Source organism: Camelina sativa, chromosome 5, assembly GCF_000633955.1.
Source record: "Camelina sativa cultivar DH55 chromosome 5, Cs, whole genome shotgun sequence".
Taxonomy (NCBI): Eukaryota; Viridiplantae; Streptophyta; class Magnoliopsida; order Brassicales; family Brassicaceae; genus Camelina; species Camelina sativa.
In genome coordinates, this window is record NC_025689.1 from 31,470,994 (window position 1) to 31,491,661 (window position 20,668).

General features: G+C 33.7%; 3 protein-coding genes across 4 annotated transcripts; all 3 read right to left on the bottom strand.

The window, feature by feature from the left end:
* LOC104788058 (ubiquitin-conjugating enzyme E2 2) lies at positions 9,382-10,955 on the bottom strand. Of its 2 annotated transcripts, none has more exons than XM_010513736.2 (6): positions 10,756-10,955; positions 10,333-10,457; positions 10,221-10,246; positions 10,019-10,108; positions 9,842-9,930; positions 9,382-9,757 (listed from the first exon to the last, which is right to left on the bottom strand). In XM_010513736.2, the coding sequence occupies exons 2-6, from the start codon at positions 10,455-10,457 to the stop codon at positions 9,629-9,631; spliced, it is 459 nt and encodes a 152-aa protein (XP_010512038.1). In that variant the 5' UTR covers positions 10,756-10,955; the 3' UTR covers positions 9,382-9,628. The 2 variants fall into 2 exon arrangements, with proteins under 2 accessions (XP_010512038.1, XP_010512037.1); XM_010513735.2 differs by having other exon boundaries at positions 10,333-10,470; positions 10,756-10,954.
* On the bottom strand, positions 11,557-13,532 carry LOC104788059 (SNF1-related protein kinase regulatory subunit gamma-1-like). The gene is made up of 5 exons (XM_010513737.2): positions 13,189-13,532; positions 12,665-13,107; positions 12,303-12,569; positions 12,061-12,233; positions 11,557-11,972 (listed from the first exon to the last, which is right to left on the bottom strand). The coding sequence occupies exons 1-5, from the start codon at positions 13,364-13,366 to the stop codon at positions 11,690-11,692; spliced, it is 1,344 nt and encodes a 447-aa protein (XP_010512039.1). The 5' UTR covers positions 13,367-13,532; the 3' UTR covers positions 11,557-11,689.
* LOC104788060 (probable WRKY transcription factor 36) lies at positions 14,621-16,901 on the bottom strand. The gene is made up of 4 exons (XM_010513738.2): positions 16,753-16,901; positions 15,667-16,197; positions 15,453-15,566; positions 14,621-15,325 (listed from the first exon to the last, which is right to left on the bottom strand). Exons 1-4 carry the CDS (start codon positions 16,816-16,818, stop codon positions 14,894-14,896), a joined length of 1,143 nt encoding a protein of 380 aa, XP_010512040.1. The 5' UTR covers positions 16,819-16,901; the 3' UTR covers positions 14,621-14,893.

Here is a 20,668-nt window from a genome sequence, read left to right on the forward strand (position 1 = left end):
TAATTTGAACGATTTTCTAAAATATAATAAATCTGTTATTTCATCTTTCTTTTTTTCTTTTTAATATGTAAATTGGGTCAGTTTGGCAACATGTATATTTGATTTGATATTTTTTAACCCTTAAGTGTTCCCTAATTAATAGTATAGATTTCCTTCAATTATTGAATGAAATATTCCTTAGTTATACTAATGACAATTTAATGTAAATAATATAGTAAGATAAGGGCAAATAATAAAATGAGATATAAAGCGTGAGTATTTTATATAGGAGATACCAGAAGGTATTTTATTAAGGAGAATTCTATTAATTTAGATATTATTAGTTTTTTAAGTAATATATGTGTCCGTAATTGATGGAGAAATAAAATTACAAAATTGTTTCGTGAGGGAGAAAACTATAATTGGTCATCAGATCCCTTATATAATTGGTCTCAGTTACTGTATTATATCACTGGCTTTTATAAATTCTAGTTGGTCATTAGATCCCTATATATCTCAGCTATTGGTATAATATTATTACTTGTTTTCATTTCTATTAGACTGGATTTTCTAAATTTTAAGATTTCTGTAAAAACACTATAACTACACATTTATATATAGTTTTTAACTACATAGTTATCCAAATTAAAGTATATATTCATGTCATTTCAATTGGTGATCATATGTGTTTTTGGGCAAACATAGTTATTATTTTTAGCAAAAAAAATAAACATTGAGCCAGTTTCAAATGATCTTTGATTCTTTCACCATTAGAGCTTTATAAAATTATTAGAAAGGTAACATTATTTATATTTCTACAGATATGATTTTAAATATATATTTTTTACATCTCATAATATAGTTATATTATTATATTACAATCAATAGTGAAATTAATTTAATTTTGAAAATATGTAAGGGATAGTATTTATCAATTTTTGAATAATATTTACTAATTTTAGAATTTATAGGAGTAAAATATTGTGTATATAAATGAATTGAATAGCAGTGGCAGTTGACAAAAAAATATATATATAGCAATGGCAGTTGAAAAAAAAAAATACATATATAACAATGACAGTTTTATTTAATTTTATGGAATACGAAACGTGAATAATAAATTGGGTATGGAGCTATGGAGCTCTCTGGCGACGACACGTCAATTTTTCTCCAGAATGCTTATCTTTTTAATATATAAGAGATAAATGAGGTCCATGATTGCAGAAGTTCCAATGATTGAGGTCGGTGGTTACAGATACTTTGCCGATTGAAAAATAGGACGTACATAATGAAAACAAACATACAAAAGAAAACGAGTTAGACTTTTGAACTAAGCGGCACTTAATTTTCTCTATCTGGATAATGACTTCTGGCCCCGATCCTTTTCTCCGCTATTTATAGGTTGCTCTCATGAGCTAAAATTCTTTTTGTCTCCCTTGTGATTCTTCCTTTTTGTCTTCCTACGCGGGGATTCTGCCTTAACGGACCGATCTGACTAACGATGAGTCGAATTATTGTTCTGCTAAGTTTAACGCGCTGACTTGTCTAGCGATTGACCAAATCGTCATTTTACTAGGCTTAAAAAGGCTGATTTATCTAACGATGAATCAAATCTTCGACTATTAGACTTAACGAGCCGACCTAACCGAGATGGGCCAACCTGCCAGTTTTCCCTAGCAGAAGTCATATTAGTTCAGCCAGTCTTTGTCCGGGCCGAATTGGATATATATAGTGAGCACTTGTCCAACAGAAGGGATCATGCTAGATTAATTTTTAAAGAAAGATTGAATTTACTTTTAAGCGAAATAATAATATTATTGTCCTTATGTATGCAGCCTAATTATAAAACGAAGCATGCAAATTGGAAAATATATTACAAGATGATGGGAACAAAGCTGTTACTTAATAGAAATTATTCGGACCAAAAGTCCAAAAATCTGATCCATTTAGCTTTCTAAACAACATAAATTGTTATAGTTAAAACATCAAACTTGTATTTCTTCTCTTTCTCTTATGCTTTATACATAAGGCGAAGGAACTTGGACAAAACTAGGAAAATAAGTGAGAAAGTTCACCCTAGCCGTCTCTCCTCTCTGGCACAACCACCAAAGTTCTCTCCTTCGGCGGCGCCGAGCCCGATCGGCATTGCTGGGACCTCTTTTCTTCATCTCTGCTGCCTCCTCTTCCCTTGTAGTATGTTCGATTCTAGTTTCAGCTTTACCGGAGGTCTTCTGAGATCCCAGATCTCACCTCATCCCATGCGTCAGCTTCAACCATCCTCTTCTCCTCCGCATCTAGTAACTCTCCTCGAAGAGTTTATCCCATCGAGTCCCCAACCCCCTGGTACTGCTACCGAGATCCAGGAGAGTCCCTCTAGGCCCAATTTCTGTCAGTCTCACCGCCTCCTCTTGCCGTCAACGTCAACATCTTTCCGCTCCTCAGATCTAGATCCTCTCACCAAGTGTTTTGCTTGGCTGCAGCTGGACCGAAGCTTTGATTGATGTTGGAGCCGGTGAACTTTACGACAAAAAAACCTTCATCATTGGCGACCTCTGCTTCTTCTTCGGTAACCCTTTGGTCCAGATTTAATCATTATTCTTATCTCGAAACCCTGGAAGATAGTTTACCTTGGATAAACTATAAGTCATTCCTAACCTGGAAGAGCAGTAGACCTATGAGTTTTAACTTCATATCAAGGCCAAATCGGCTAGTATTAGTGTATTATGCTTGGTAAAGTCGAGTTATACTCGGTAGCAGATCCCTAGATACTTCAGTTTTGCTTGAATTTCCTTTGTGTCAAGGAGAGTTGAATAGCTTGGTTTGGAAGTTTGCACTGCTGTTCTTTGTTAGTGAATCTGAGCCAATCGATATCTTTATTGTTTGCTTTCCCTGACCCTTTATCCTTCATATTACCAAGAGCTCAACTGCTCCAGTGTCGTCTTGTAACTATGATTAGGCTGGAATCCACTTTTCTCCTATCTAGCCAACGGTTGTTTAGCTTAAGGATATCACTAGTCGGAAGACTGCTAGTGAACCTTAACCAGCCTCTGTTGCTAAATTGGTCTAAGAGTCTTTTGAGAACGGTGTTACTAGATCCACTTAAGGATGACCCTCTAGAAGTAGATAGCTTGGTGAAGATTGGAATTATGATCCCACCTCTAAATAGTGGGGCTTACCTCTGCTTCATCAGCCTCCTCTATCTCCATCACTATTGTTTATGGTTTCCACTCTACATCATCAACTTCTTGAAGTCCCCTCAGTTAAGTCTGTTGACTAGCGACATTATGATCTCTACTCAAAGAAATAGCGGTTACCGCAACCTCACAAGCTACCCTCACCCAAGCCCCGAATCGCAACCACCTTTGTAGTTGTCGGTTTTCAGAGCAATACCAACCTTGCTCAATCCTTTTGTGAAGCTTTTCTGAGAGTATCAGCTTTGGTCGTTCCTTTGCCACTCAATCTTTGTTTCAAGACAATGACCATTATCTCTTCCCTTGACCTGCTCATGGAAGATGCATCGATATACCTTGATCTCACAGGTTCCAGAACGCCATCAAATTTTTGGTTCATAGCTCTCAAGCTCCTAATATTTGTTGCCCCTATTTACCTTTGTTGCATTGATGTTTTAAATTCTGGGAAGCCCCCACTTATGTTATTTTTTAATCTATCGTATGTACTTTGTATGTTAGTCTTTCTCTAAGGAATGATAACATCTGTTTGTTCAAAAAAATAAGTAGGAAAATAAATACGGGGGAAAGGATGATACCCAACCACATCTTTATAGTTTCCAATTTCTGTTATACAGAACATTCTTATTTTAGCTATTCCTTTTTCTATTCTATTAATTTTAACCAAATACTCTTCTGTTTTTTTTTTTTTTTTTCAAACATATTCTTCTGTTTTTGAAATTGAAAATAAGATATATACTTATTACTTCACTTTTTTCTGCTCAAAGATATAAACTTATTAATTATTTGATTTAATTGTATATTTAATATTTTGATACAATATGATTATCTTTGTTTGTTTTTTTTCTTTTTCCAATTAATAGTCTCTTCTGTTATTTGGAGATGCAATATTTAGCGATCAATAGTATTGAGGTAACATATTGTCCTTGAATGGAACTTTGTATTGGGTTGCTAACAGGAACGGTTATCATGAGTGTCAATTGTCATAATAGATTCATCCAAAGCTTTGACTCTTCTATGGAAGAATTCAAACCTGTTTGGGTATTGTGTGGCAAAAGCGTTCCATGCATTCTACGATTTTAGATCCCTCAAGGTTTTCAGGCAAGATCGATTTTACATCAATGCTATGAAACAAAGGATATAGAGATTTGGGTGACAAAGAGAAAGATTGAGAATGTGGATGGAGTGGATAAAGTTCATGAAAACGTGTTAGTTCATTACTCGTCGAGTTTGAGATATATGTTCAGTAACAACCAGCAAAGCTACCAAGAAGCAATAGCTCAACTGGTAAAAATGTAACTCACAATGATATAAATAAGGTAGAAGATCTTGTATATAAAACCTAAAAATTAAATATATAACAAAAATATTGTCAGTTATAAAAAACTAGAAAGTATGTAAAGGTACCATTTTATTCACGTAGCTTGACATCACCAAATGACATCCGGAGTTCCCCCAAACACTTCAGTAGAATTAATTGTTAAGTAACCGGATAACAAATATCCAATGAAGTGTTCGGGAGAACTCTAGAGGACATCTAGTTGAATTATTATTGTGTTTAGTGTGTAATTACCACCGTAGATATATATATATATATATAAGTTGTATATGGAAGAATATTTATAAGAGGAGAAGATACATATATAAGTTCATAGATCTCTTTGGGTTTGAGGAAGATAGATGGAGTGACATTTTAATTTATAGTGAGAACTAAAGAATCCCATGTACTTACTTTAGTGTGAGGGGAGAGTGTATGAACCTGGACGTAAACTTGGATTCAAGAGTTTTGACAAGAGAATTAGTCTTTATTTTCCTTGTGTCCTTTCGCGAGATAGAAACATACGTACTTACACGATCTCTGGGTGGTCGAATAATAATCTAGATTGGTTTTAATCAGTCAACTATTAAATGAAGTCGCATATATACTACCGCTAGTTGTGATTATTAGTGCTAATATAGCTTCTTCAGGTCGAAACCATATCAAATACATTTTCTTTTGATTGGAGTTCACTTTCTATTCAAATCCTGAACATATATATCTTATGATGATGAACTTATTTGTATTGCTTTTTACCATTACATATGGATATCAAAAATTTCGGACTGAAATAAACACCAAATTAGAGCACTTGTTTCAAATTTGTCCAGAATTAGTGTGTGCTAATGAAAATATAGAAGATATCGAGCACTTGTTTCACACATGTTATTTTTAGTTCTAATGAATCATTACGTCCAAAACACGGACCATGTTCATCTTTGCATGGTAATATAAAGTTTTGTACACGTTCTGATAAGAATCTAAAAACTATGATGGTCCTTGAGTTAAATTCCACAAGAAAGGAAAAATCTTCAAGATATATATGGTGGCTATTGGACATATTGATCAGTAAGAAAGGCAAGAGTCACATGTCCCTTTGCCCTTCAATGTATAATCAAACCATATACAAACTACCTTTTCCTCATTTTTTGAAAATAATGCGATTCCATAACTTCTTTAATATTACAATTTTACGTAACATTATAATTAATTATACAATTTCATTCACCTTTAAATGTTGTCCTATTGTACTAGTCTTGGATATGAATAGTTTACAGTTACCAGCAATTATTAACATGATTGGATCTGTGCATTGCTTTCTTTATGGAAACCATTGCACAGTTCCAAATTTCTTTCTCGTACGGGCCGCTAGCCTGTTGTGGCTGGCCAAACCTCAAAAACCATGTGACGTGCACAGATCTTTACAATTAGAGAAATCTTAATCTAGTATTTAAATTTTAAGTTTATGAAGGTTTAAATTATTGCAAGTGCTCGGTGATGCCGCAATAGTACTAAATATGGTTCGATCCAACAGATTTTGGTGTTAAAACATAGACCAAAGCTAAGTTTTGTCTTACCGGCCGGTAATGGAGAAAGCATGGATTATACATATATTTCCAGGGATCTAGAGATTCTGTGTAATCGGACTTGTGACCTCTAAGTTTTTCACTATTCACAGAGCATCAAACAATTTTTACCCAAACGTCGCATAAGTCACTATCACAATAATTCTTTGTTTATTCTGTCATGTACTAGATTGTTATGACCTATCAGCAACATTTTCATTAGTACTAGACAAAGTAAATTACATTTTCTCCATGCGCACAATAATTCGACATAAACCTTATGTGATACAAGTGCTTCTGATCCACACACATCTTCTATACTTCGACAAGGATAAAACTTTTATTATCGCAACGAAATACATACATGATGAATAGAATATCTGACCATTTTCTGAATATATCTCATGAATTTTAAGAAGTCATAATGGGGTTAATCCATGTAACTTGTCCCGTATATGGATCTCAATTTGTGTACATCCATTCCTCGACTTCCTCCGAATTGAAGATTTATAGATAGTGGAAGACATTCTACAGTAAGGTTTGTGTCTAATATTTTATCTCTTGTTGTAAGTTGTAACTTGTAAGTGAGAAGGTAAGTCAATACAAACGAGAATTGTGACGCTTACGATTATGGCCGATAATGTTGTCCATGTTTACACCATCACATAGTCGGTAGAGTTTCCATATATAACTGAAACATTTAATTCCGTATTCTTCCATTTTCAGTTGAAGTAATTTTGTGTAACTATAACAGCTACAACTTTAGTAATTTATATTGCTATTTTAGTTTGTCCTAGGTATGATAAAGACCTCAAATTGTATAAACATCTATTAATAATCCACTCCATATGATGTTGTCTCATGGAATACTGATTGTTGTTCTTCAAAATTCATAAAGGAGACTTCTTAGAAATGGTGTATAAAGCATATATAAGATTTACATTTAACATACGTTTGGTTATCTCAAATACTCACTGAAAACAAGTACATAGTATGATAGTAGACACACATTAAAAAGATACAAATAATTCCCCGATTGAGATATGTAAACAGTGATCCGAGGCACAATTGTTAGGATTTGTACATCCCATCCAACATTAAAATAAAACCCACACCCACACATATATATATATATATATATATATATATAGTTGTTCATCTTCTTTGTGAAAGTTACATTTACAGTTTTTAAAACATCTTCGCTCTACAACAAATGAGTTCAACGCTCAAAATAAAGGGAAAAACAACATGAGGTTTTAGTTGCTATTACAAATGAATACATATCTCAAATGCTCGATCTACGTAATAGCAACTAAAACCTCAAAAAATACATATGCTTATGCGCAAAAACACAACTCCCCGAGTCAATAGATGAAGCGTTTAAGAACCTGAGGAAACAAAGAAATAGAAACAGTTTAGCAAGATAATATTAGTATTATGTTATATATTACTTGATCGCTTACCTTACCAATATATATATATATGTGTGTGTGTGTGGGTGAATTAAAAATATCGAATGAGTCCAGGAGTTCCCCCAAACACTTCAGTAGAATACAATGTAATAGACAATGGTATCTCCAATGAAGTGCGTAGAGGAACTCTAGGGAACATCCGACCAAACTAAAACGATGTTTGTTTCTTATATTAAACATATACTTCGGTGGAATGGGAAAATTTGGTTTACAAGCGTGGTATAGGGTTTGAAAAAGAATGGAGACATTGGCGTTTCATATATACAATTGGAAGCATTGTGAATGTAGACGTGAATTTAGGTTAAGGGCTCTAAGTGTACGTACGTGAGGGAATCATTTTTTTCAAGAAAAGTGCATAAATCCTTTCTCCGTCCAGCTTTTTGCAAGATACGTTTCTATACACGTTTAGATGCCAAAGAATGTGCATGTATACACTCATATACATGCAAATGCACACATGAATTTGTTTGCTTCTTCCTGTGCGCATATACACATCGCTACTTACTTTATGATATACTGTAGACAGACACACAAAGAAAGATTAATTTTCGCTTTTACCATATTAACAAATAACAATACATTATCATCTTAACATAATCTTAATACTTATTAAATATACTACTCCTTCCATATCACTTTAAGTGATGTTTTAAGATTTTTTTTTTTTGTTTCGGTTTAAGTGATATTTTCAAAAATTTATGCAAAATATTTAATGTGTTTGATGTTTTGACCCTTTATATTCTCTATTATGTAAATATTTGTTAAGTAAAGAATAAAATTTATGTGATTTCTTGAAACAAGTTTGTAAAACTTAAACAACACTTAAAATGAAATAGAGAGAATATATATTATAAAATTCGTAATATACTTTCACAGTTTTCTAGACTTTTTTACATTTTGTATCTTTCATTATTTTTATAACGGCTTTCGTAACTTTGTTGAAATGTTCTTGGCTTAAACAAGTACAAGGAGAAGAAAAAAGAAAAAAAAGAGTAGAAGAATAAGATCTACCCGAGGAAAGATCTTGTGAAGAATGTGCTTCTGTAGCAATTAAAGATGATATTAATATTCTCTTGGCTCCTTATTCCCAAATTCCGACTTGGTTCATCTTCATATATATACTTCCCCCCATGTTTTGCTTTTCAATGGAGAATATAAAATCTACGGTCCCTCCCAGAAAAATTCCTCTACAAAAAAATAATATGGAGAAGCATATATATAAATAAGCAGTTTGGGTTGTCACTAAGAAGGTAAGTGAGTAAGAGAAGAAGCATTAGCAAAGAGACATAACATGTAAAGTCAAATGTCCCCTTGAGTTCCCTTTAACGCTTCATTGTTCATACTTTGTTTTCTATCGACCCATGAATCAATCTGATGAACACTGAAGTGTTTGGGGGGACTCTAGGTGGCATCATGGCACTCAAAGATTTGAGCGGTTTTTTCCAACGGCCAGGTGAGTTAAGAGCTTTTTCATGTACACGAATTAAGAAATCACATAATATTTACTTCTCTTTTATAGTAGTGTGACTCTTCTCATTTCATTTCTTAGTTAGCAACTAATTAATTCGTCTCATTGGAGTTTAACTAGTTAAATATACAGTTCACTAATTAGATGTTGTTTAACCACTCAAATGAACAATAAATACATTATGATTGCATAGGAAACCAATCTAATAAGTAAGAATCATCTAGACAATATCAGCTTTATCTAAGACTTTGCTCAAACGTCTGTGAAAAAACTTAAGAACCTAACTAAGTTCTTGAGACAGAGCATTATGTGCTTTGTCTTGTTCTGTTCATCTAAATCACCAACTGATTAAAACTCCACGATTTGAATTGCCTCCTTATTAAATCGAATCTAAACAACTATAGAATCCATACTCTATATTGAATTGGTGAGAGACACACAAACACAGATACAAATTGAACAATCCAGAAAATAAATGTCACTTATCCAAACATTACAGTACATATATATTGAACTGAAGGCATGACACAACTAACTTTCGAAAACTGATAAATGTCGCTCGTTTTTCACCAGTTTTGATCGCCTTCACTTCTTCAAATGTTACATAATCCGAGCGCAGAAGATTTGGTTACCCGATATCAATCAGCGGTCCAACTCTGTTCCACAATCTCCTTCACCCGTCTGTTGTATTCTCGCTTGTTCTCACTGAATAAGCGGGCAGCTTCTGAGTTTGCAGGTGAGTTCGGGTTGGGATCACAGAGGAGTGACTACAAATCGAAAAAAAAAACCATTCATCCATTGAAAGGGATAATCTCAAAAGATGAAATGATACACAAGGATTGCTCATATACCTGGATAGATGTAAGGATAGCTGCAACATCATAAATAGGACTCCATTGGTTCTGTAAGATGTCAAGACAAATGCTCCCATCTGCATAGACTGAACAAGACAACCAAGGAGAAACTATAAGATCAAGTAACATGTATAAGAGCAAAGCATAATTTCTCTGTTTACTCATATAGCTTACTATTAGGATGAAACATCCGAGAAACAAAACGAACAGTTGGTGGTTTGTTTGGATAGTCCTCTGTAAACTGAAGGGTCAACTTAAAAGTACCTGAAGGATAAAACATATACAGGTGGAGGTAACTTAATAAGGACTGGATCTATGTAAGTTCATGTTTCTCTAGTCTTATATGCAAAAAGGAATACACTTTAATTGTACAAACCTCCATCCCAAGGTGTATCATCCGGACTGCAAAGTTCCATGAAGCAGATCAGAATCAACACAAGAAAGAGAAAAAAAACAAGTTACTACCATAAAAAAGCATATGTTTATACCCGAAGATAACAGCGTTCCAGAGCAAGATGTTGTTGTCTTGAGGAGCACCACTGATTCCAGCAGGAGGATCTTGCTGCAACCTTTTGAAATCTCTCATAAGCCTCTTCCTTGCTGGAGTTGACATCTTCTCTCGATGTCTTCAAAAACCACAAAGATGCCAACACAAGTCAGAAACAAAACTAAGATTAAACAATCAAACGTTCCCAGGATGTCTTAACTGCAAAATCTAAACAGGGGAAGAGGATAGATTCATATCTTAACATGAGCTAGATCAAACCCAGAACAAGAATTACAAATAAGGGTCTCAATGAAAATGGCAGAACCTCTCAATATCATAAGCAACCCTAAATCAATCATATCAGATTCTAAAAAGTTGTCTCAGGAGCAGAGCACCAAAACAGGATTTAGAAAATTGGACAAACCTGAGATTCTCAAGATGAAAAAGGGATGAACTTTCGTAAAGATGAGCCGAGATCGAACACTTTTGAGGTAATCGGAGGAGATAGAGATGTTGGGAAAATTAGGGTTTATGTTGTGGTCTAGTAAAAAAGACAGGGGATGATGATATTGGGTCGCCGAGGCACCTGAAGGTGACAAGTGACAACCAAACCATGCATTCAGGAAACGCTCTTCTTTTTTTTTTTTTTTAATTTAATACATTTCATAAAGTTCCATATTTATTTTATATTTTTCCTTGGTCAATAAAATTCCAAATTTTATAGAAATTATACAACTCATAAATAAATTTTTGTAAAAAATTATAAATAAATTCTTATATTATATATATGTTTTTAAGAATAATATGAATTTTGTGCGATTTTGACTAAACATATTTTACCGAAAACATATTAAATTACATTATATCATGTTGTTTTTGTGTAGTTTTATTTTCGCGCGAACTTTAACTAACTAATATATATTTTATTTTAAAACATATTAACTTACAATATCACATTATGTGCTTAAATTCCACTCATTTATATATAAAAAGTTACCACCACATATCTTTTTCTAATTTTCCATTTTTCTTTTTTTATATTATAACCGAGTTCTAAAATCTCCTAACTTTTGCCAATCAGTCAGTTCACATCAAAACCAATTTTGTACACTCATGTGCTGCTGTTGGATGGCAAGTGTCATCCTAATCTCCTTTTATCAGTGTTAAGTTCCAATCATTATCCATCTCTAGGCAAAATTCCAAGTTTATTAAATTTTTCTAAAGATAAATCACAAATGAAAGAACTTTTAAAACTCAAAATGGTTACAAAATTTATAAAGACAAACAACTTCAGATTCTAAACCAAGAAGGAACAACACAAATAAAGACAAATAGTAAAGCTGAAAAACAAGAGATGATCATCGGTTAAGCATTTCTTTAACCGAGAAACCTAGACAGTTCTCAAAGTAGTTTGGAGGTTCTGATACGAAACAAGATATCACATCCCTCAGTGTTATAACCCCATAAAGCTCATTCTCATCTCCATCCGCTACATAAACCCGATGCACCGACCTCGAAGCCAAACTGTTTATAACATTCCCCAAAGTCGAATCAGGCCTACATGTTATCGCAGGAACCGCTAAACCATACTCCTCTCCCGAGGTAGCAATCTTTGTCGCCAAACTCTTCACCGTAAGTTGTCTTTATCATAATAATAAACAAAGAAATCATTGTTAGTAGTTGAACCAGAAGTTGAAATGGTAAACAAGCGAGCAAAGTAAATTAAGACCTGAAATTGGAGAAGAGTTCAGGTTGTAGAAGCAAATATCTAATGTCTCTCATGCTTATGTTTCCAACAATCTTCTTGTTCGGTCCTTCGATTACAGGAAGACCACCAATGTTATTGTCTCTCATCCGCTTAAATGCTTCAAGAATAAGTTCTTCACTCTCAATGCTAACAACCTGAACCCAATAAGTTCGATTTCACACCAGTTTGCATTGAGAGTTCTTAAAGAGTTCATAATTCTTTACCTCGCTGGGAGACATGAAAGGAAGGCCGAGATCAGCAATAGGGAGAGCAGAAATGTGATCAAACCAATCTCTACCTTTACAACCTTCAAGACCTTGAACAACTGCAGATTGAGTAATGTAGTTCTTGATATCAGGTTCTCCTGCTTTAATAACCGGCACATTTCTTAACCGGTACTTGGAGAGTAGCAACATAACACTCAACATTGAACTCTCTGTTGAAACAGGAAGAAAAGGAGCCCATCTAAACGACTTAAGTATCGTTCTAACCTGACAACAACAACAACAACAACAAACATAACCATAACAATCAAACACTGTCCACTAAGCAAACAAAGCATTTATAGTAAGTTAGTAACACTTACAGTGGTTGATTTGAAAGGCTCTTCTTGAAGAATAACTTGATAAAAATCTTTCCCTAATTTATCAGCAGCAGTAGGAGCATCTTTACCAACCCCACGGTCAGCTACAACACCACCAGCAACAGCAGCTCCAACCGCAGCCGCAGCTAACCCCGCTGCAGCAACGGGACCAGTGACACCGAGGGCAGCAACACCAAGAGCTCCAACAGCTCCTGCACCAACACCAGCAGCGGTTGCAGAGGTGGCAGATAACGCGATTGCAGCAAGCTCAGCACTCTCTAGTACCCATAAGATGATTGAAGAGTAATCAATGATTCCTAGGTATCTGTCTCTCCAATCTAAAGAAGTCTCGTGATCTGTGTTGATCACAGGTGCTGAGAGTATCTTGCTGTCTGATAAAATCTTTACTGCTTCTGAGACTGGTGTCTCCGCTGGTATCTCTATCACTGTCATCAACCAAAACAAATAGAATCTAAACAAATGGCTAATATCTAGAATTTGAGTAAAAATTGGATCTTTGTAATTACCTCTGCCGCCGGGGACTTGAGGGAAGGAGGAGACGGGGATACCGGCGAAAGCAGAGTTAAGGGTTTCTTGAAGGGATTTGGGAAGATTCTTCCTTGACTGAACTTTATCGAAATAAGCCTCACAGCTCGAAACTGTTGATCTTATCTTCTTATCTACTACTTCTTCATTTCCCGCCATTTCTTGGTGCCGCTTGAGATCGATTCAATTGAAACACTCGCAAAGCAATCTATGGTGATTCCAAGATTGGAAACGAAGAAACCCAGAAGAAAAAAAAAAATCTTTGAGGAAAGAGAAAAAAAAAAAAAAAAAANAGAATCGAGAACAGTGGAGTGGTTCGTGGTCGGATAAGCGACGTGTCGGGAAGATGGAACCTTTGGTTTCGCATTGACTGGCGGTTACGCGCGCCCTGATGATGTGCATTGACACGTGGCGTTACATAAAGTGGTCGTGTGTCAAAGAATGTAACAGCGCTACTATCGGAGCCTCTGACGTGGATGGGCCGATTTCTAAGAGAGAAGTTGGTTGTAGTATGGGCCTGAGCCCATAATTGAATCGTGAATTAGAAGCGAATTGATAACACAATAAGAAAAGATCATAGTGTTTGTGTTTCATATGTTTTTAAGTTTTTTTTTGTTGGAGCACAAAGTTTCTTTCACCAGTGGAAACGGAAGTGATTTTGGAATCCATTGCGATCGGAATGCCAATATATTCAATGTCATATTTATAAATTGTCAAAAAAAAAAAAAATGTATTATCGGAAATAAATAGTCATATATAACTTGGCGAGCCTCACAAGTTCCACTTTTAAACATCTTTTTCACCATGAAATAATGCAGTAGAAAGCATAAAACATATACTGTTGAACTTGCAAGAAGTTCAATAAGAGATGTAGAGTACTTAACAACTACAAATTTACATGTAAAGGAATAGCTTACACTAAAACGTGATGGTTATTCTCAGAAAGCATTTAATTAGTCACATTACATTAATATGTTGCATATTATTCATGATACAAGGCCATTATTTCACCAAATATAAGACGTTATTTTACCAAATTTCACGCTATTTAAAATCAGTCATGTTACTTGCATGCATGATCGATAATTTGTCAAATAACACATTATTTTATGTGATACCAATTTATTTTGATTAATTGGTTATCTAAATGGAAGAGAATAATGTATATGATTAGTGCTAAACGTGATAAACAATCATGCAGCTCTCTTCCAACGAGAAAATAACATAAAGATAATTTAATTTCTACGTGATTCAAGTGAGTTATTTTGTAAATTCACACAATTTCACAAAAGTATAGAGTAATAAGGGAGATTTTGTCAGTCCGCATGGAAACCTCTTTTACTTACCATTTTGTCACCATATAGTAATTTACTTACAGCTCGAAATTAGACTACCTACCTATTCACCCAAACATTAATGTAACATTGTATTTTCAAAATTTATACAAAAACAAATATATTTTGTGTAGCAAATTGTTTGTAGGACAGTATACATTTACAAAAGCTTCATTATATGATTGGTCAGCCACTAATTTAGACACTTGAATATCTACAAGTATACATGCAATTTGCATATCATGCCAAAATGTACCAAATCTCTCTTTCGGAGGCTGAAAATCAAATGAATGACAAAGGAAATGGAAATATATCAATTACTTTCCGGACTTGTATCCCTATACCGATATAGTTACTGTTGTCCTGAAAGTCTCATTCGATAACGGGCCATTAGGGAATCTGTATTCAAAGGAGCTTGTGTTCGCAAGCCACCAAAGTTCAAGGTGTGATCTTGAGATGATGGAGGTGGAGGTTCAGAGGAGGAGAAGTTGAGACTGAAAGAGGAGGAAGATATTGGTGATTGATTGGTATAGTTTGGTCGTGTGAGGTCCAATGTCACGGTGGGGTGGGCATTAGTGGTGGAGATAGAGAAGTGGTGATAAGGGAAATAGTAGCTTAGGCTCGCTGAGGTGGTCGAGGAAGAGGAGGAGCCAGATTGTAATAAAGAGGCAGCCGCGGAAGTTCCAGCGGCCATGTGGGTTGCTTCCATGGGAAGAGGATGGTCGTGGTTTCCTTCGTATGTTGTCATAAAAGCGGAGGTATCTTCTTCTCCACATCTTTGCACCTATACACATATTTATATTTTATGAGTTCTAGAAACTCAAGACCAGTTGACAATGAATATAAATATTTTATGAGTTTTTTTTTACTCAAAACCACAATGAAAAAGATTGTTAAACAATGTAGTATACCTGTTTTCTGACCGGACAATTTGACGACATGGAGCAACGATAATAGGCTCGTGGAAGAGGATTGGTTTTTGCTGTCTTTTGACCGTACTTCCTCCATTGGCAACCGTCGTTTATCTATGCATTCATGTAATATATACCAATATGATCAAACTAATTAGATTAGATGTTACGTGCTAAATAAACACATATTATGCATGGTTTTGGTGGTACGTACTGATGGGTCTTCACATGTTGCTTTAACACAAACCCTAGTTTTCTTCAAACTTGTTTGCTCATGCTCCTCTTGATGATTTTCATTTGTAGCTGATTTGACATCTTTCCTCGAAGATACACATTTATTCTCTGCGTTTACATTCTTAACTTGTCTACAAAGATAATCTAGTTTCGAGGTTGAGTCTTCACAATTTTGGATCTGAAATCCTAACCCCAGTGAAGATCTTTTCTTTTTTGATCTTTCCTCCTTCTCATCAGAAGCCTTGACCACCTTCTCCTCTTTTCTAGAGATCGTTTGCTCTGATGATCTTCCCAGCCTAAGTGATATATCTACACCAAAATCATTATCTTCGCTTTGATCACGATCAACCTCTAGCTCTATAGAAGCTCCTTGTTGTTGTCGGAGAACTTCGGAGACATGCATTTGAAGAGAGTTGTAGTTATTAAGAATCGTCGAGAGCAAGAGCTTTAATTTCTCATTTTCTTCCCTAACTTTCTCCACCTTTGCTTTTGTTGCATCAAGCTCCTCTTCCTGTAAATATATGCACATACATTTATAATCACGTTCCTTACATGTGTTTTTACAGACAAAGGTGAATAATATTATCGAAAATGAACCAACTTTTTTTTATACGACCTATACATAGTTAGAGGCTAGAGCGGATCTCATATAATCATGTTTACATATGTAAAAAAAAAAAAAAATACCGGAATAAATTTTGGTATCCTTGAGCATTCAATAACCGACAGGAATTAATTAAAAGCATGCACCATTTTCATTTGTGTTTTATGTTTATGCAAAGCATGATACCACTAAATAATGAACTCTTCGATACGATCGAGACCATTTCTAAACAAGCAAAGTTGACTTTTATTAGATGCAGCAAATCATTAATTTCAAACATAAAAGTTTTATGGAAGTAACTATATGTAAATGAAATCTATATCAAAAACCATATGAACATGAGATTAATTCTCACCGATTGAAACACCAGAAGGAGATTGAGAAAACAAACAAAAAAAAAACTTAATTTGAGAAAATATGTGGTTTAAAACACTTAAATCAAGAAGTAGTTTCAAGATTTACCTTATCAGATTCTCCCATAACACCATCGAAAGGTTGGTAGCATGAAACGGTCTCCTCTTTGATCATGATATATATTATGATTCAGATGCGATCTTGAAGATCAACTGGATCTGCTCTTTTTCTTCTTTGCAACAAAAATAAAATAAAATAAAAATTATTGTCTTCTTTTTAGGCCTAAGTAGGTTTATATAGGGACCCAAAAGCCTATAGTATTTGACTTTGGATTATAATAAGAGGAAATACAGAACTAATAAAGTATTGTTTATAAATGGTTTATCACCACCACCATGTGTTACCAGCTCTGTCTATAGTCTTGAGTCTTGAATGATCCCAAACAGACGACTCAGCATTATATAATAAAAGTAATTAATGCGCATCATCATATTGTAATTGTGGTCATATAAATAAATTATCAATCTTTTATAATTATTCTCATTAATAATATCAAATTGTATTGCAATCCAGATGAATCTGGCCTGAACATTAATACTTTGGAATATTTCAATTTCTTACAAATTTACATCATAATTAAAGCATCTATGTATATAGTATTATAGTTCATATTAGGTAACTAAAAGTAAGTGTTTACTTTCATCTTATCAATAAATTGCAAGATTCACTTTAATATATCATATTTCATCTTATCATTCTTTTTTATATATGTTAACTAGTTTTAATGTACAATATCTATTAAAAATTTAGGATAACAAAAAATTTATTAGTGTATTATATTTAACCTTATATAAAAACTACACATCCTATATAGATTTATAGCTAACAGAAGATCAGAACAAATATTTTAATCTTATCATTTTTAGTGTGCTAATTTTTTTTATAGGATCTTAATGTCCCTTAAACTTACGGTTATCTAAAATTTTTAAATCGGAGTAAATCAAATAACGAATCAAAAGCATGCTACTTATTATAATCATCCAGCACTAGGACACCGCATGTGAGTGAGTGCATTTGTAAAAGAAAGTTTCAGCCGTACAACGCGTGTTGAGTATTTGACAGCACGGTTCTAGATGTGCGGGGTCGATTGTGGTGATCGTACCCAATCAAAATATGACATCTCGTCGATGCATGCTAACTTAATTACGTTACTAATTTCATGTTAATAATAGACACCGTATGAATTTCATAAGATAATAATGAAATGTTAAATTGATGAGTAAGGATGGAAAGAACTTTCTATGTTTGAAACATATATATAAAGTAAGGGGTTATTGAAGTTTACTACTATTATATTTAAGGCTGCTCTAGTTTGAATGATAATACAAACAACGAATGTGGTCATTTTTTATTAGGTGGAGGACACTAATCGAATGCTTTTTAAAAAGTTTTGTAAGACATCAAAGAGTGTTTAACCATAAACTATGTGGCCGGCGTACATGCCAAATTTATTATAGAAAAAATGTCAAGGGAAGATACAGACATTGTCGAGAGAGATGTATAGGCGCCTTCACCCGCAATACGCATCCTTCTCATAATATCATCATCACACGAATCATCAATGAGATCATCAGCCTAGTGTCTTGTTTGGCTCCTCAATTCATCTTCCACAATCTGAGTAGGCTCTTCGAGTTCTTAACTAAGATTTAGTAAAAACTTCACTTTCTTCATTTAATGATATAATCAGAAACAAACAAAACACTATCAATAAATATTGCTATTCGGGATCCATTTGTATCTGGATGAAGTGACCTTAGTGCAGTGGCAGGAGGTAAGTCCATTTGTAGAAGGCACCATCACACCCGGGATCGAGTCCCGGCTCCTACGTATGTAGGAATTTGGCTAATAGGCCGGCCAGTTGTGGCCCAATGGTTGAAAAAAAAATATTGTTATTCGGAATTCTAAATCTTCGGAGTAGAAAATTTCTTAGGTAATTACACGTTTACGGAATTTATTTGAATTCAATGTTGTCATATTCTTTTGTATCAATTATAAGTAATACAAAATATTAAAAATAAATGATACAAAATAACTTTTTTTGTTGCATGCAATGCTTCTCAATCTTTATAATTTATAATATCTCTTCATTCGAAATTAAATATCGTTTAAATCTTTTCATCCATATGTAAAAAGCAATTCTATATTTTTTTACTTGTTATTAGTAAATAAATTGTATTTTTTGTTATTGGATGACATATTAAAATAATGTAGTAGCAGTACAACTAATTTTTTTAAAGAAACTATATTAAAAATTAAAAATATATATTTATTTTTCAACAAAATTCATGTTTTAAAACGATATTTAGTATTTAACCGAGAAAATATGCTTAAATATCTGTACAAACATTTAAATGTTTTTAATTTTAAGTTCAAACATTTGCGCCAATTCAAATGGAGTATGTACTTTTAAAATTAACCTTTTTTTTGGACAAATATTTTTTTATTACTTTTTGCATATATGATTTCGTGGCCTTTAAAGTCTAACAATGATAAGAAAAAGGACCGCAGGATCCGGTAAGTAGTCTACCATATAATACATATATTATGTCATTACAATCTAGACTATCTAGTAGTATAATTATAAATAATAAGAGCCTTATTATATATCTAGTTAGTTGAAATATTTATAATTAATAATAATATGCGATATTACTTTTATATCACACAATAATGACATTATTATATAGCCAATGATCTCTCACATCGTGCTCCAGAATCTATCGCATAATCAAATCCTCTATCATAGTGGCCAAGTCATTTTTTGGTATAAATGGTTACCTTACTATTTAGAGCAATTTTGTGTGATACTATCTCGCAAAGTGTTCTTTGAAACTCGGATCCGACCAATCCTCTATTGCAACGCGAATTGACTAATAAATCTAATCCAATTAGATCTTAACATATCAGAACGATGCAGACAAACAATGCTATATGTAGCTATCTTTAACCAAATCCACGATGCTGCTTCCACATTTTCACTATCTTATTAAGTTATTAGTAATTAAGACTACAGGAACTTACGTTTATAATTTTAACTTCTCAAACCATATATCAGATCTGCAGTAACAAAATGTACATAATTATTTTTTCTTCATGTTTTTTTGTATATTGTAAAATAATTATAAAATTTTGCAAGTTTTTGACCAAAGTTGTAGAAATATACAAGTAGCAGGAATTAAAAACGAAAGCTAAAGATAAATACAAAAACTATAACACAACACAACATCAAGGTAGCAGAAGTAAAAAACTCGAGAAAAAACATAGATTCTAAACTGCAAAACACGGACATTTATGTGGTTTCCTCAGCTGTAGAGAGTTTGAACCCTTATCGTTATTGTCACTAGCAAACCCTGACCTAAACCAGCCCTCAACCCTCTTTAGCAAGGTTGGTGGATGTTTATGAATCATTCCGACTTTGACTAATATGGAGTTGGGCTCCATTTATCTATTTTTTTCCGATTGTTGTTATTTTTCTAACCGTGTACTTTATGTGTTGATGAACCGTATGCTTTTGTTAATGGACGTTGGTTTTGTTAAGTTTTATATTTGATTGGCCTGTTTTGTTAAGTATTTTTATTCTTTTTTTTCTCTCTGTCTTTCTGATAAATGTGACAGCCTGTTTTTTGTTTGTTCAGCTCACAGCCTTTATATACTGTATATCTTTATAGTTTTTTTACACACGAGATAAAACCTAATTTAATGTATATGGGTTGCTGAAATGGTAAAAATAGATTCTGATATTCGTTTGACAAAAGAAGAAAAAAAAGATTCTGATATTCAAGTCAAAATTTTGTCAAACAGTGAAGTGATTTTAGTGCAGTGGCAGAAGGTAAGTCCATTTGTAGAAGACACCTCACACCCAGGATCAAGTCCCGATTCTTACAAATATACAAATATAGGAATTTGGCTCATGGACCGGCCAGTTGTGGCCTAATAGTTGAAAAAAAAAAAAAAAAAAAACTTT